Source organism: Diorhabda carinulata, chromosome X, assembly GCF_026250575.1.
Source record: "Diorhabda carinulata isolate Delta chromosome X, icDioCari1.1, whole genome shotgun sequence".
NCBI classification, from domain to species: Eukaryota; Metazoa; Arthropoda; class Insecta; order Coleoptera; family Chrysomelidae; genus Diorhabda; species Diorhabda carinulata.
Window position 1 is genome coordinate 64,771,113 of NC_079472.1, and position 15,853 is coordinate 64,786,965.

Here is a 15,853-nt window from a genome sequence, read left to right on the forward strand (position 1 = left end):
TTGGGTTCTTTGTTGAGAAATGATGAAGTCCAATGTTGACAAAATGTTCAGTTTATTGAACAGAGTTTCAAAAGGTATCTTTTGACTCGTTTGATTAACAAAACTGTTGCTAAACAATCGTCGGATTGTTGCTCAGTTGCTCAATTGTTGAAATTACAAATTGGACCACGTATGCCATATCAAAATGTATTTATCGCCTGCCAATTTAACTAAATTGAAAATTAACGTGAACATGGTTACTCAATTTGATCAATTCTCAACATTCGCATATTTTCTATTTCTATCTTTTTCATTTTTTCTGTTATTGTGGCACCTCCAGAAGATAGCCGTGGTCAGCGTGAACCGACGAGAAACGTTCTTATCTAGTGTGCAACGAGTATTGCAGCCGTTCGAAGAAACTGGTTTGCTAACGCGAAGACCTGATCCCTGACGAGACAGGACCATACTACCAAGAGTGACCTCTTTTTCGTTTCTAGTAATTTGAGAAACCAAACAGTCACGGCAGTCTCCCTTTCGAAATCATCTGCGAGAAGTGTGTGAGCTGTTAAGAGGCCACTTGCTAGATTATCTTCTCGAACTAAAGCTACTGGACCGTCGCTTCGATAATATCGGATTGAAGTCTAATAAATCGCGATTCTGTCTTATAGGTTCAGATAGATATATGAGAGTGTGAACAGAGATATGCTCAAGCGTATATTGCCAAGCTACTGCCTTGTTGGAAGATGAGGTATTTTATAGAGATGCATATCTTTTGACGCTCGCACAGAGTTAGTCTTTATCGAGAATGAGACTTTGACTGCACACAAATATCTTACAGAGGTTTAGAAGACCATAATAATAATCACGCTATTTGTTTGACCTGCTCGCATTAGACACATTTGGGATGGAATAAGGAGACTTTTAGGGAGATATGTACCCCCTGAAATTTTAGAGATCTTGGTGACTTACTGATTCAGGAATGGGATAGTTTTCTGTAGAATGTAATCCAAATAATGCCTCGTAGTTTGCAAATTTTTGTTTAAATTTAGCGTCTTTGTTTTAGAAGAAATGAAGAAAATTTAGATAGTGAAAATGTATTATTTTAGGCAACGAGCAAATTTTTAGATGTATACGTTGAAGAATGTTTTGATGCAGATGATGAATCACAAGTGTCAAAGGATGAGACAATGTTGGACCGGTCGATTGCTGTTTCCATTACTTCTGCCGCCAACCTTAAACCAGCTTATTTGGCAAGGTATTCTACAAGATACATATTCCATATCTCATCCAAAAATGAACCCAAATTTTTCAAACTGAAATTAGCTTATTTAGACCTTAGAGAACAATTTAGAAGAAAAAAAATTAATCAATAAATTAGATCGTCGCCAAATTGAGGGGTATCTTTACCACAGAAATAAATACTCGCCACTGAAGAGTTTCAAATTTCTTTTGTTTCAACGGAAATCATAGCAAAGGAAAATTATTGATTTTTACTACTTAGCATAATTCGAAATTATTGCAATTGCAAATAGTCATCAAACTATGTTATAACCGAAAAAAATCCGAGGAATAAAAATTTCTTGAATAACTGAAAGGAGTTGGACGGTTTAGTTGAATCGTCTACTCATATTTACCGGACTATCTCTACATAAAAAGAAACTTTTGAATTTGATAGATGCACACTGTAACTATTTGAATTCTTCAATGTCCTATTCATAAGATATGCAGTATTACCACTACTAAAAACCGGTTTATTATTTATAATTTAAAAATTACAGATAAGCAGCTTATCTATAAACGGAGCGAGGATAAAATAACCTTCAGACCCTGGTAGTTGTAAATATATTGTTGTGTAATTTATTTAGGTAAACACTTTTGTAGTTTCTTTGACACAAATTGAATAATAAAAGGTAAAGTTTACGTTTTATAATATTTATTTAAACAATATATTATTACAAATTTGAAGTAAAAGTGAAACCATTTAAAATACATACAAATATTTTGGATACAACAAATGTATCAATATATTGGTTGAGATATATACAGGGTGACCGTTTAAAACCCCTTCTAAAAGTGTGTTTGAATTAGTTAAACGGTTCAAATATAGACTGGAATCGGTTGAAGACGATCAACGTGGAATTTCTCATTTAATGTGGAATCTCATTTAATAATCATTACGACGCGAATATCTAGTGTTAACAAAAGCTAATTATATCCAATCCTGATGATGGTACAAGTTATTACCAATGAACAGTGACATCCAGAGGTACGGCTCAACCTGAACAAGTCAGGTTATCACTTGATACTTGAGTATAATTCCGACACTTTCCAATATACTTAAAAGAGGGGGGAAATTGGTAAGGTTTGAAACAAAGATGACGTAATCGTGATTGGTAGCTGTATTGTTTGTTGTTCATATCCACGGCATGGTGAATATGTTTTCATTAGCTACAAATAATGAGTGGATAGTTGATTAATCGCATCGTGGTACATCTTAAGGTATAAACCGAACCTACTAAGACAAAGTGTATATCGTACCACGACATTGCGTTGGCCTATTTCTTATTACCCTATCAACAGTCCTTATATTACTACCTGGGTTCTCAAAATAGTACATTATATGAGGCTTTATTCACCTTGTCTGTAGTTAAAGATGGTCAAGAATAAGAAAATATGAGGATTTGAAAACAAATTATGAAAAAAAATTTAAAACAGTATTTTGCAAGGTCGCTGAAAGTCATAACTTGTTTCATATAATTCATATTTTCTAGATAGAAGGATGCACTGGATTTGCGAAGTTGTTACGAACGTAATTCTCGTGCTGTTCATATGTTCTTTATCGATTTATGCTTATTTCTTATATTCCTACAAATACTGGGCTAGAAGGAAAATTCCATATCTCGAACCGAGATTTCCTTATGGCAATCGACGCGAGCTTTTGTGTTATACCAAAGGATTTTGTTTGGAATTGATGGATTTGTATACACAAATCAAAAACAGAGGATGGAAATTCGGAGGATTCTACGGTGTAGTTTGGCCTATATTTATGGTAACTGATCCCCAATATATCAAGGATATTCTTAAAAAGGTAATAGTGTAAATTTTATAATTATTTTTTATACGAAGAAGTGAATATACTCGATAGGTATAACCGTAAATTAGTGTAAGTGAAGTGTACTGTACGAGACTTTGAGTACACTTTTTGTACGTATTACAAACATTATTTTTTCTATGTTCATATTAAACCTAAAGAAATGATATCTTCTCCTCTTGATGAAGAAAATTGATTTTTTAAAAAATATATTTCAATTAGAACAAGTATTTATATAGAGTTCAATTCGTGCTCTTGTGGAGTCGATTATTTCTTTCTCCTCTCCATCTGTCTGTTCCAGTCACACACTCCTAGACTTTATAAATCCTGTACAATCTGATCTTCCCATTTATTTTTTTTGATTTTATAACAGGTGATTTTTTGTATACCGTGCCGTGTTTTTATTCTTCAATTTTTTCCAATTCTAGATGTTTTTCTTCCTAGGGTCTCCTTCTACTACTTCCTTCTATAGTTTTCGTGGTCTACCTCTTTCCGCTTGTCTTCTGGTATCTTCCATGTAACTCGTTTGACGAGTCTGTATTCGTTCTAAGTGACCTAGCAATTATAAACTTCTTGTCTTTATAAACGCGCTGATTGTTGACTCATTGAAAAGTATGTAAACTTCACGATTTGATCTTCTCTCCCATCCTAACTGTGTCTGCTTTCCTCCAAAAATTCTTCTTCGTATTTTTCTCTCCCACATTTCCGATTTCTGTTTAGTTTTATTCGTCATTACCCAAGTTTTACGGGCGTATATCAGGATGCGTCTCAAAATTGGTTCGTACATTAGAACTTCCGTAGATCTGGATATCTCTTTAGATCTTAATATTCTTCTAAGGCTGCCTGCATTGCTGTTACTCCTGGCAGTTGTTTTGTGGTTTTTTAAAATTTCTGTTTCTTTTTATTAACTCTAACTGAAATATCATGACCTTTTGTTGAATAGTTCTTCTCATTATGCCTTCCAAAGGTAGATTAAATAGTATGATAGGGGGTTGCCTTGTCTTGATCCTTGTTGTGTTTTGAAAGGTTCACTTGTCTTGTTTTCAATTTTTACTATGATGGTTATCCCGTTTAATGCCTGCCAGTAATCATGAAAAATTTTCTGTCTTCCACATCTTAGTAAAAATTTCTAATTTCCTTTCTTTCATATTCATACTTTCTATTTCATCTTCTGAAGATTATCTTTTTTCTTACTACAGTTTCTTTACTTTCTTTTTCATATTATTGTTATATTCACTCATACTTTTCTATTCTGCAACATTTCCTGCCTTGGTTTCATTTTTGTTGTATTCCACTGTCACATTCATCATCTACCCAACTTTTCCTCTTTTGTGCTTTTCTTCGTCTCAATTTTTTTAGTGGTGGTTGTTACTACTTGTTGAATATTTTCCTAGTTTTTTTGGCTTTCTACTCTGCTGCCTAAGTACTCTACCGTAGACCTTTTTTCAATATTTTCTCTTCTCTTCAAATCGCCCAAGTTGTACAGAATTTGTTTCATCCTTGCTTTTTTCGTTTTCTCCATTCTTTTTTTATGTTTTGACACCTACAAAAAGTCATCCAAAGTTATGTCTGCTCCACGATATGTTTTAATTTTTATGATTAGCTTTGGATACTGTTGTATTAGAACATAATCGATCTGATTTGTATCATTTCTACCTAGGATCATCCGAGTTCTTTCACAGATTTCTTTTCTCTGAAAGTGGGTACTCATGATGTTCATATATTACTTTATATATTCTTTGTGTCTTCATATTTTCCTTCTGTTGGTGCATGTATATTACCAATAAACATGTATCCATTATTTCCTTTTATCCTAATGTCACATAATCTATCCGATATTGGTACAAAGCCTATCAATCTATCTTTAAACTGTTGGTTTACTAAAAAATCCATTCAATATGCCCGATTTTGGATTCTCCTGTAAAAAAATACATCATTATTTATTTCTTGTATATCGTTTTCTGTAATTATTTATCTTGTCTGGTTTCTGGTTTGTCAACTTCTTTTCTCTTTTGTATTTCCATATATGTATCTCATATTTTTTATTTTCAATCATCTTTTTACAGTTTCTCTTATAGTTTTTTCTAATGTGCTTTAAAGACTTTTTCTACCCCAAGGTACACCGATCTGCATAAAAGTCGACACCATTTTGGATGATTATCATGTAAAATGACAAATAACAAAAATATAAGATTAATAATAAAAATATAAAGAAACAGGCATATTGATTGCACGACGCCGGTGCTTTCAATACCTTACGTGTACAGGTTTGCGTTGTTTCGATCTTCCTCTATGAACGGGGCCGAGACTGAAACAAACATTCCATCGTAGGAACTGGCTTCTGCAAGAAAATTTTATCCCTGGTCAAAAAAATGTCGCCCTCGATCCATTGATCTCTGCACATCAAACTTAGATTGATTTAGCAATTTTTGAAAGCAAAGGATAAATAATCTCCTGTTAGTGAAGCTAGAATCAAAGAAGGAGTTTTAGTGGGTCCCCGAATTAGACAACATTTTCAAGAATCGACGTTTATTGAACAACTAACCACAAAAGTGATGATTACGTCTCTCACGTTGAGAATTGCTATGGAAGTGGAAAGTATCCTATGAACACGTGAAACGGTTTAAGCAAGACATCGCTAAATTGGTGGAGAGATTTTCAGGGAGTGGAGTGCAAGTAAGTACTGCTGGTTTTTGGGACGAGACAGCTGTACCTCATGGTATGAAAGGAAAGCAAGCATCAAGTAATTATACATTTCTTTATTGTTTCAATCCTAAACAGATCTTTTCACCTTTTAAAATCAAAAAAATATCCATAAGTTTGTTATTATTATCGAGAAGTGGAGAAAATAGAAGAAGGGAGCTCCCTTAAAAATGGTGGAAGACGAAGGTGATGGAAGAAAATGGTAGTTTGGATCGAGGACGTCATGTTACATAATTATCAACAAGAAAAGTGGTTCCATTAAATTTTTTTTGCAGAACAGTGCAATTGGACCTAAATCTTCAGCACATCCTTTGCTTTGATTTAATAATGATACTTCCATCAGTATAACATGTCTTTTTAATGTTTTTATTTATGTCTAGGTTCAGTATTGATAAAGAAACCTGTTTTTATCTAAGTGTACAAACTTTGAGTATAATTATTTTCGTGAAAAACAGTTGTGGTTCTTGAACAACAATTTAATTTAGATGGGTAATTTCAAGAGATATCTAAATACAAAAATTCCTTTTCTTACATGGCTGGGATATATCTTTCATCGTTTTTCCAATACATATTTCTTTTGACTGAGTTAATTCCAAATTTTTTGAAATATCAATTTTAGCATTTCAAGTCTTTTTTCATCATCTCTTCACGATATAATTCATAGTTGAATTATTAAAACAACCAAAAACTGATATTTTTGGAAAATCTAACCAGACATCTTGGATTGAAACTCTTAACAACACTAAGCAAGCTATAAAGTTAGCCATTTGGTGTACTCTAAAGTACTTCTAAACTAATTTTTTTAGGATTTTCAATATTTCATAGACAGAGGTTTCTATTATCAGAAATATCAACCAATCACCCACCATTTATTTAACGTTGATGAAGTTCTATGGAAAAACCTTAGAACCAAATTAACACCAACTTTCACAAGCGGAAAAATGAAAATGATGTTTCCGTTGATAGTCCAAACAACCGAAGGACTTTTGGGAGCAATAGAGAAATCTATAGATAAAAAACAAGATATAGATTCCAAAGAGGTGAAAAATAATTTTCTGTTTATTAATTATTTGAGTTAATGTGTAATCCTTATGAACATTTTCGAAATTTCAGTGTATGTGTATGTTCACGATAGACGTGATTGTATCTTGCGCTTTCGGATTAAACAGCGATTGTTTTAATGATCCTAATCACAAATTTAGGCACATAGGAAAGGAAATACTGACAAGCCGTAATATATTAGAGTCATTTGCGCTTATAATTAGAAACTACGCACCAGATTTAGCTCTAAAAATGAGTAAGTAATCGTTAATGTTGTTCTTTGAATAGCAGACATGTTCCATATGAATAACAATCACTAAATAAAACACGAACTTTTATTTCAAGATTGCAATTATTCATTTTCTTTTAATATAAATACCGTACCTACAATTTTTGCTTTAGTACAAAATGTTTTCGTTTCCTTTTATCGGGCTGTCTGTTCAGCAGAAGTGTTGATTACATCCTCAAATTGCGAATTTTGGAAAGTTCAATGGATAGAATAGCTTTCGTGTCCCATAGAATTTCCTAAATAAATTTTCAATCACAGAAATGGTTGAAAATAACACAAATCTATTCTAGTTTCCCTACAGAAAATATAGATTCAAAGCGGAAGGAAATCTGAGAATTTCCTAGGCAAATACGCATTTTCCAACAAATCGTTTAAATTTTGCAAAATGGTAGGCTGCAAGACACTGATAATGGAAGCAATTTCATTCATTTCCAGAAAGCGCAATCACAGTTGGGTGATGATGATGATGACCAACAGAAGTTATCTTGTAACGGTCGATACAACGATTTTTTTTTGCAAACTAATAGAATGTGGAGTACTCTAAGGCACAGTACTGGGTGCTATTTTGTTTCTTCTGCTCATAAACGACATGGTCTGTTTGCAAACGACACTAGTTTCTCTTGAAAAAACTCTAATTTCATGGCACTTCATAGGACTGTACCTAGTGACCTAATCACCCTCAAATCAAGGTGCGATTCTGATATTCTCTGTCTTAATGTTCCTAAACTAAAGTTTTGTCATATAAAAATACATTGAATCGTTGAATCTGTGAAATCCTTGTTGTGGACAATTTCTTGAAATGGGAGTTAGATATTGCCGCTTTATCTAAGTAATAAAAGAACTGAACTGATCCATCTAAACTTAATTTGAGCGAATGCGAATTGGTTAAGGGCTCAATATTTTACAATGCAAAAAAATGTACAATCATTTGCCAATTGAAATCAAATTGTTATTATATGTTCCTGTATTTCGTAATCATTTGAGGGCATATTTACAGAAAAGTTGTTTCTATTATTCTTGTTTTTTAGTTTTTACAAGCTTTTGTCCACAAATTGTAACAATTCTTTGACAATAAAGCATTTCTCTCTCTTTTAGTGATGACAAGCTCTCAGGATTATGGAGACTTTCCTCTGACGAGTTTTAAAAAATCAAAGTTTATCGACAATTTTTTTGCTGTACTATTTGCTTTCGTTTTCAAACTCTGTAATTTCGTTACTTTTGAAGGTATTCCAGTGAGACTTGCAAGCTTTTTGAGGAATTTGAAAGATCGATGGATTTAGATTGAAGTGCTTTAGAGGCACCGTCGATGGTTTGTAAAATTTTGCAATGCAATGGAGAACCATAATGGAGTTCTAGCCTTCTTCTCCAGTAGAATGACTTCATTTTTCTCATCTTCTTTGGAATTTGATGAAATTGTTTTTGTTATCGATTCTTGAACTCCAATACACCAAAATTTCAAAGCAAAATGGCATCGTTACGTCCTGTTAGTCATGTTGGATTTATTGTTTTTAATATTGCTAAAATTGAAGATTTTCCAGACTCTTCTTTATTATTTATATGGAATAATATGAAAATATTACTATGATCTTCTTTATTTTAGGTCTCTTCTGTTATAAAATTAGTTTCTGTTATACTTTTTTTAAGACATATGAAAATTTGACGTTTCGACTTCTTTTAGTTTTTCGTCAAAATATTATTTATTATTATTTTCATTGATATGACAATATGATATGATAATAATATGATAATATATTCCAATTTTGACACTTTCTCCAAAAAATTGTTGAATTTATTGCAGTTTCAAAAAAATTTTTTGTTACTTTCTACTACATCTATGCTTTTGAAAATTTTCAATTTTATACCAATGTATACTAAAAATTTTACAACTTCTTATCTTTTTATATGGACGGCATAAACAACGTATAAACAACGCATAAACAACGCCATCTATACGCCCATTATTACATCAACAGCGCTGCGTTTAAACGTGGCGAGGATGGATGACAATTTTTCCAAAAAATTCATGGAAATTTTCTCTTTAGCTTGTATATGCACGTAGATAACTCAAATAATACTAAATATTGTAATAAAAAATTTATAATATCATTCTGTGCCCACGACTCTCTCGGGCTGAGGACCTCTTCCGGCTGAGGGTTCGTGTCATTTTGCCCATTCTGCCAATCTATTGTTATGCCACTGGATGCTAAAACTTTTAGGTCGTGAATTATTTCTATGTTTCTCTTCCATAATTTCTAAATTTTTTATTGTGATTGATTCAATAATACTTAGTTGGAAATTATAGAAACGTTGATGATATTCATACTAAAAACACTGTTCACATTACCACTCGCAATTACACTGTCTGACGCGCGTTTCGATAACCAACTTATCGTCTTCAGATACTGAACGTTAACAGTTCTATAATTATTATTGAATCTTTTTAAGGACTTCCCAGTACGAAGCCTGAAGCTTTGACATTTTTCAAAGACATAATATCTCAAACTATACAGTATAGAAAAGAAAACAATGTAAAAAGAGATGATTTTCTGCAGCTTGTTATGAATTTGATGGAAGAAACTCAAGATACAGATTTCCCTTTCACTTTAGATCAACTGGTAAGTTCAAAAACCAATGTACAAGGGTTCACAGTTTTTTGAATCTTCTCATTAGGTTGCCAACGTTATTTTGTTTTTCGTTGCTGGTTTCGACACCTCATCTTCGGCTTTGAACTTTTCAATGTATGAACTAGCAAGGAATCAAGATATTCAAGATAAATTGAGAAATGAAATACAGGATACGTTGAAAAAATCGGATGGAGAACTGACCTATGACACACTCAATCAAATGTCTTATCTTCAACAAGTCATAGATGGTAAGATATTTATATATAATATATGTTTCAAAATTGGTTTTTCTTAATCATTTCAATAATTTTTGAAAGATAAAAATAAATTGACGTTTCGATTTAATTTTAGTCTTTATCAAAATATGATATTGACACTGACAATTGGCTTATTTATATTGATTTATAGATCACCTTCATGAATATCAAAATTAGATTGAAATCAAAATAGAACTTTGTTCTAAAACGACGAATTAATTTTTCCTTAGTCCCTTCTTCTCAAATAAGTAGCATTAATGAATTAAATTATTTGTAGTTTTATTAGAATTTAAAAAATAGAAATATAACTTTTACTTAAATTGTGTATCATTCTCAAAAATTCTTCTTTTCTTGTATTAGATTTCGTATCAATAATTTGTGAATCTTATGTTTTTTTCATATTTCATGGTTCGTTAATGCAGTTCTATTTTTTTATCATATTGATGACCTTTTGGTCTATTTTCTAAATACTGAGATATCTACCCTATGTATACAGATTCAATTTAGTGAAATATTAGGATAATGTATGTCGTTTATGACTTATACTGATATCATATTTATTGAAATAATTCGGAATAATTGTTGGAAATGTCCTCGTACATATGGTAAGTTCAAAGAAAAATGTCGATAAAGAGCTGTATCACTATTTAATAAATGCAAAGAAAAAAATATCAAGAAAATTTCACTAAATCAAAATCTATCAAAATATTTTCATACAGACTTGAGGAAAAATCAAATTTTATCTTCCAAAAATTATTATGAACACTTGGGTGGAAATCAATTATATATACTCCCCAACAAAATAGTTAACTACCTATAGAGCTTTCAACATTCCAGAGATTATGTCTCGTTATTCGTAAAATAATCGATTATTTTCAATCTCTCGAGATAATCGATACGATTCTATAATAAGTTAACCGATAATAATTAATTATTTATACTATAAGGGATGGAGGTAACATTTACCAGTGGGGAGTAATAGCGATAACTGGGTTTCAAGTTTGAAGTATAGTAGTATACAAGATTTTTTCTCCTTTCCGCAGAATTTGTTCTTGGATATTAATCTCATTCAATATCCCTACAATAATATCAGTAGTTTGAGGATATTATTGAAAAAATGCGTAATTATTGACCAGAAGTTTGATCAATTTAAAATTTCATTGAGATAAATTTTCCTTAGGGTTAGTATGGCCTAATATTTTTCGGCTCATTATTTAGAGCAATTTTGATGAGTTCAGTCACGTGTAGATGAAAGATTAAAAAAAATTGAAAGCTTGAGAGTTATTTCCCACAAAGAACTAAGCAATTCTTCAAACTTTGTAATAATTATTCTCATATAGTTTTTGGAATGGTTTTCTTGAGTGAATGTTCAGTTCTTTAAAAGCCTTTCGAGATTGTAGCAAATTCTTTTCAAAACTATATTTTGGCATTATTACTAAATACTAGCTTTTACCTACGACTTCGCTGGAGTTGAAGCCATTAAATAAGTATCAGAGATCGTTATGATAACTAAATTTTATTGATTGGGTGGGATTATTAATTTTTAAAAACTACTATATGCAGTTCAAGTTCAAAAAACTCAAATTAAACTGTATTGAAATACAACAATAAACATTGAAATTTATTTTTCTGTGAAATAAATTGATAATTTTGAATTTCGGGAAGTTTTTCTGTTAAATGCGAATATGTGTAAATTCGGGGCATTAGATACAAGCTGTGTGCCAGCAATGTTCAAGTAAAAATCTGTTCAAAATGTTGTCAGAATATGTTTCATAGGAAGGTTTGTTTTGTATTGTTCAATTCATCATTATTTTTTTTTGTCAATAAATGGATTTATTTAGAACAAACTGTTTTTTACTGTTTATAAAAAAATGAAAAAATGAAGGTATTTCCTATCTTTGTAGTTGAAACTTACTAGATATAGGGTGTTTTATAGGTCATGAATTATTATTATCTAAGGGTGACTTACAACCCATCTTTTTGGGTATTCTCAACAATATCAAATTGCGTTTCTTATAATATAGGATGGGGAAAAATTTAGATGTAACCAATTTTTGTTAAATATATAAACTATTGAAAATAAGATTCGTTTTCAGAAAGTCTTAGGCTCTACCCATCAGTTCCAATTTTACAAAGAAAATCTGTGAAAGAATATACACTTCGAGATACTGATAAGGTTTTAGAAAAAGGCACTTTAATCACTATACCGATCATTAGTCTTCATAGAGATCATGAATATTTTCCGAATCCGTTACAATATGATCCAGATCGATTCAGTCCAGAAAATAAACATACTTTGAACCAAGATTGCTATTTACCATTTGGAGACGGTCCTAGAAATTGCATTGGTAAGTCAAATATCTTTTTGCATACAATTTTTCTCAATAAAAATCAATTGGTGGTTCACATAAAGAGAGTTATAGAGTAACTAGACTGATAACATGGTTCCATTCTGTTTTCTCTTCAGTACTCCAGATATTGTTCTTGTAAAAATTGAAAGCGAAAATGAATGTTGGCATTATAAAAATAGAGAAAAAATTAGAATATGAACATATGGTTGAAATCAATCTGATTAAATCTTTTCTTAATAAGTTATTGAATATTTTCAGGTTCACGATTTGGACTAATGCAAGTAAAAACAGGACTTGTTAGGATATTGTCAAAATATAAAGTGAACGTAAGTCCAAGTATGAAGGTTCCTGTACAACTTGATGAGAGAGCTTTCTTAATACAAACTACAGAACCAATATTTTTGAGATTTGAACGAGTTTAATTTGATTTTAATAAAAAAATTTACCCCACTAATTTTGATTTTTTATTCCTCCTATCTCAAATATTGGATGTTTACACGTAGGTAACGTGTGCGGGGATTACTATTTAAGTTTTGAGACAAATAAAATATTCTCCATAAAGATCAAAATACTTTTGCATGCGTTTCAACTAAATGTCGTAGTTATAATTGGAATACTTTAAAAACATGTGATTTAAACGCATCAACCGCTTCTTCAGGTACAGAAAAACGTTGACCACGCAATTTATTTTTGGTCTGCGAAAATAAGGACTATTAAAGGACGTTTTTGTTTGAACTGATGTGTTGGAGCTCGCATTGTTTTGGTTGGGAATGATTCGTCTGTTGTGATTGGTTACCATTCAAAATTGACCATTTGCTTCGAAGTGCATCGTGCGCGAACAATTTTGGTTGTGTTTCTCTCGTCTTGAAAGACCCATAGTGTCGATTGTCGTTTAGTTTCGGGTTCATTTGCATAGATCCATGATTCTTTGCTTGTCACGATATGATGAAAGTCTTTTGCGTTTGCACCAATCGACACAAGCTTTTTTTGTTTAATTTTCGAATTACGCGGTATCCAACGTGAAATGTAGTACCCTTGTAATACACTTTTGGTTTCTTAACAGCGCTCATAAATTACTTGTGTTGACTACGTTTCTTATGGTTCCCCAAGATCCTTCAACGACTCTAATTAATCAATAATTCTTGGTAAATTGATCATAAAATGCATATGTCTTATAGTGTAAATTGTAGCTCTAGCATATTCATAGTTGGTTAAATACTTCATCCATCTATTGGTCTACTTTATCAATCAACTCAGAAGAATAATCAACACTTGAACATCAGCTTGATATGTGAATAATGAGGAAAATAATTTAAACTTAAATTTCTGTTTATAATAGCAGTACAAAACTAGCTTCTAGATATAAGCTTGTAAGCATTTATACCTTATGCATTGGCAAGGACCACGGTATGAATTTATGAAACGAATAGAAAGTAGAGGTTTGTCCAGATAAACTTCCAAAGAAGTTCCAATCACTTTACCCAAAACTATTTATACAGGACGACTAAAGCTTTAGATGCTCGACTTTCTTTGTTACAAGCAAATAATGGAACGAAATGTGTAATTGGTGACCGAATTATCAAAAAATGTCTGTGATTCTATCGCACCAGAAGGATTTTTTGAGCAAAAATAAATAAAGATTTGGGGAGAATTGAAGCTTTCCTGGGCAAAGTGCCAAAAAATTAGAAACCATCGCTAATGCAGTGCATACTTATTCAAGTGCACTAAACAATTCATTGTAGTTCAAAAGTAGAGCAGTAGATCGTGCTTGCATCAAGAACCACATCCACCTCCCATCAAACCGATCTAAGTGCCTATCGTTGTCAATAATTGTGCAAACAATTTGTAATCTACTCGATGCTCATATATACGTTAAAATGTCATATTTGACCTCTACTACTCGAATATCGTATTGAAAATTCGATACTGAAAAATGTATTCGGTCTATTGAAGAAAAACCGCAATTTTGACGTATTTTTCACAAAAATCAGGAAATGTTGAAATTTTCAATAGGAGCGTCAAAATATGTAAAATCGACCCTAAGAACGTCAAAATTGCTCACCCCACTTTTTCACATTTTCTTTTGGTATCACTGCCCGACGTACCAATTTTCATGCTTCTATCATTAATTGCCACTTTTTCTTCAAAATTTACTGTTACTGCCACTGCACTATTTATAAGATGGCCCATTTAAACAGCAAATTTTACTATTGTCAACCCAACTGAAATTTACTACATCGTGTACTTTTATCTGACGCAAATAATCTTGTTGTCATCGAACGATTCTTGAAAATTCGGTTAGTGCCATCCGTTTATTTAGTTTTTTGTGTTTGAAACCACATGCTGAGAAAACTTGATACAATGTTTCTAAACTGGTATAATTGTATTCTGGATAAGGCTTTTTTGTCCGAAAGCCATGGATAAACGTGGAATTTAGAGAGTAGAAAGCATTCATTATACCAAGATGCCAGTTTCGTCATACCTCGTGCAAATAAGTGTCACCAGTAAGCTTAAGTAGTTCTTCACAGCATCTTGAAGCTTCTCATCGACAACGAATTGTTCTTTACTCAACAACGCATTCATTTCGTGGAAAAGGTGATCCGTTGTAGATCAGGGATTTGAGATCGGTGATCAGTAGCCTTTCTAATTAAGCTACTGGAGAAGTTAATTTGTCATATTGGCATTATGCAGTCGTGCATTGTGTATTGCATCTTCTGCTGTATTACTTCTAATGTCACTTTATATAAACTATAAATCGACTTACGTATAAAATCTTGAGTAGATTTGTGAACTAATTTCAGTTTTGATCCACAGCAACCCCTTCCGTGACTACTTGATAAATGGAAAGTTCATTTACTCTAGTTAATTCAGCAATTCCTATCAAGATTGCGTTATCAGATTGTGGAATATTTTCCTTTTTCAAGCATTCGAATATATTTGAAATAACTTGCTTTATTTGTATATGTAAATGTTTATCATTAATTTTATTCTCACTACACTGTGTCATTTCATAGTTTTTCTCTGAAGAAATACATATTTTTATTCAGTCAAAGAAATTTATTAATTAAATAAATCTCACCAAGCCACGCCAATGCTTATCGCAGACTTTCTAACAGAATAATTTCGAAAAAATCGTGTACATACGGTTTCAGCTAATAGAAATGAATTTATGTTAACAATTCGATGTTTTCATTGGTAAACAGTGGAAATGATGGAATGGAATTTAATACGGGGAGTAAACATTATTTTCCATTTATTAATTTGGTATAAGTGCCGTGCATATTTATGGAATATTGATTGTTCCTCGCATAATTGTCTCCTGGATTGGAATGGAATTATCACTTGGTTTAAAACAAACAATGTTGAGTTTAACGAAAACTTCTCAAGATTTCAACTATTACACGTTGCTGAGAAGCTGAAAAAAAAATGTATACGTCATTGATGAATTCTTTCGATTTTAATGCCTTGATTTTGACGTTTCTTATTCCACAAAAAAATTTCCAGATAAATTTTTTTAT

At 31.9% G+C, this 15,853-nt stretch overlaps 2 protein-coding genes across 6 annotated transcripts in view; one reads left to right on the forward strand and one right to left on the reverse strand.

Annotated features, from left to right (window-relative positions):
* The window catches only part of LOC130902529 (disintegrin and metalloproteinase domain-containing protein 11), a 750,052-nt gene that overhangs the window by 331,481 nt on the left and 402,718 nt on the right, over nt 1-15,853 (reverse strand). The gene's annotated exons all lie outside the window — the stretch shown is intronic.
* Nucleotides 1,760-12,789, forward strand: LOC130902530 (cytochrome P450 6a2-like). Of its 3 annotated transcripts, none has more exons than XM_057814750.1 (8): nt 1,760-1,889; nt 2,751-3,067; nt 6,580-6,813; nt 6,887-7,070; nt 9,549-9,718; nt 9,774-9,975; nt 12,081-12,332; nt 12,594-12,789. In XM_057814750.1, exons 2-8 carry the CDS (start codon nt 2,759-2,761, stop codon nt 12,755-12,757), a joined length of 1,515 nt encoding a protein of 504 aa, XP_057670733.1. In that variant the 5' UTR covers nt 1,760-1,889; nt 2,751-2,758; the 3' UTR covers nt 12,758-12,789. The 3 variants fall into 3 exon arrangements, with proteins under 3 accessions (XP_057670733.1, XP_057670734.1, XP_057670732.1); XM_057814749.1 differs by having other exon boundaries at nt 1,789-1,889; nt 2,755-3,067; XM_057814751.1 differs by lacking the exon at nt 6,580-6,813 and having other exon boundaries at nt 1,787-1,889.

Bases quoted from the DNA above. Each gene is read 5' to 3' on its own strand.
- LOC130902530 (XM_057814750.1), top strand. From the start codon at position 2,759: ATGCACTGGATTTGCGAAGTTGTTACGAACGTAATTCTCGTGCTGTTC. The intron at 6,814-6,886 runs GTGAAAAATAAT...TCGAAATTTCAG, and splicing joins AAGATATAGATTCCAAAGAG to TGTATGTGTATGTTCACGAT. The intron at 9,719-9,773 runs GTAAGTTCAAAA...TCTTCTCATTAG, and splicing joins CTTTCACTTTAGATCAACTG to GTTGCCAACGTTATTTTGTT.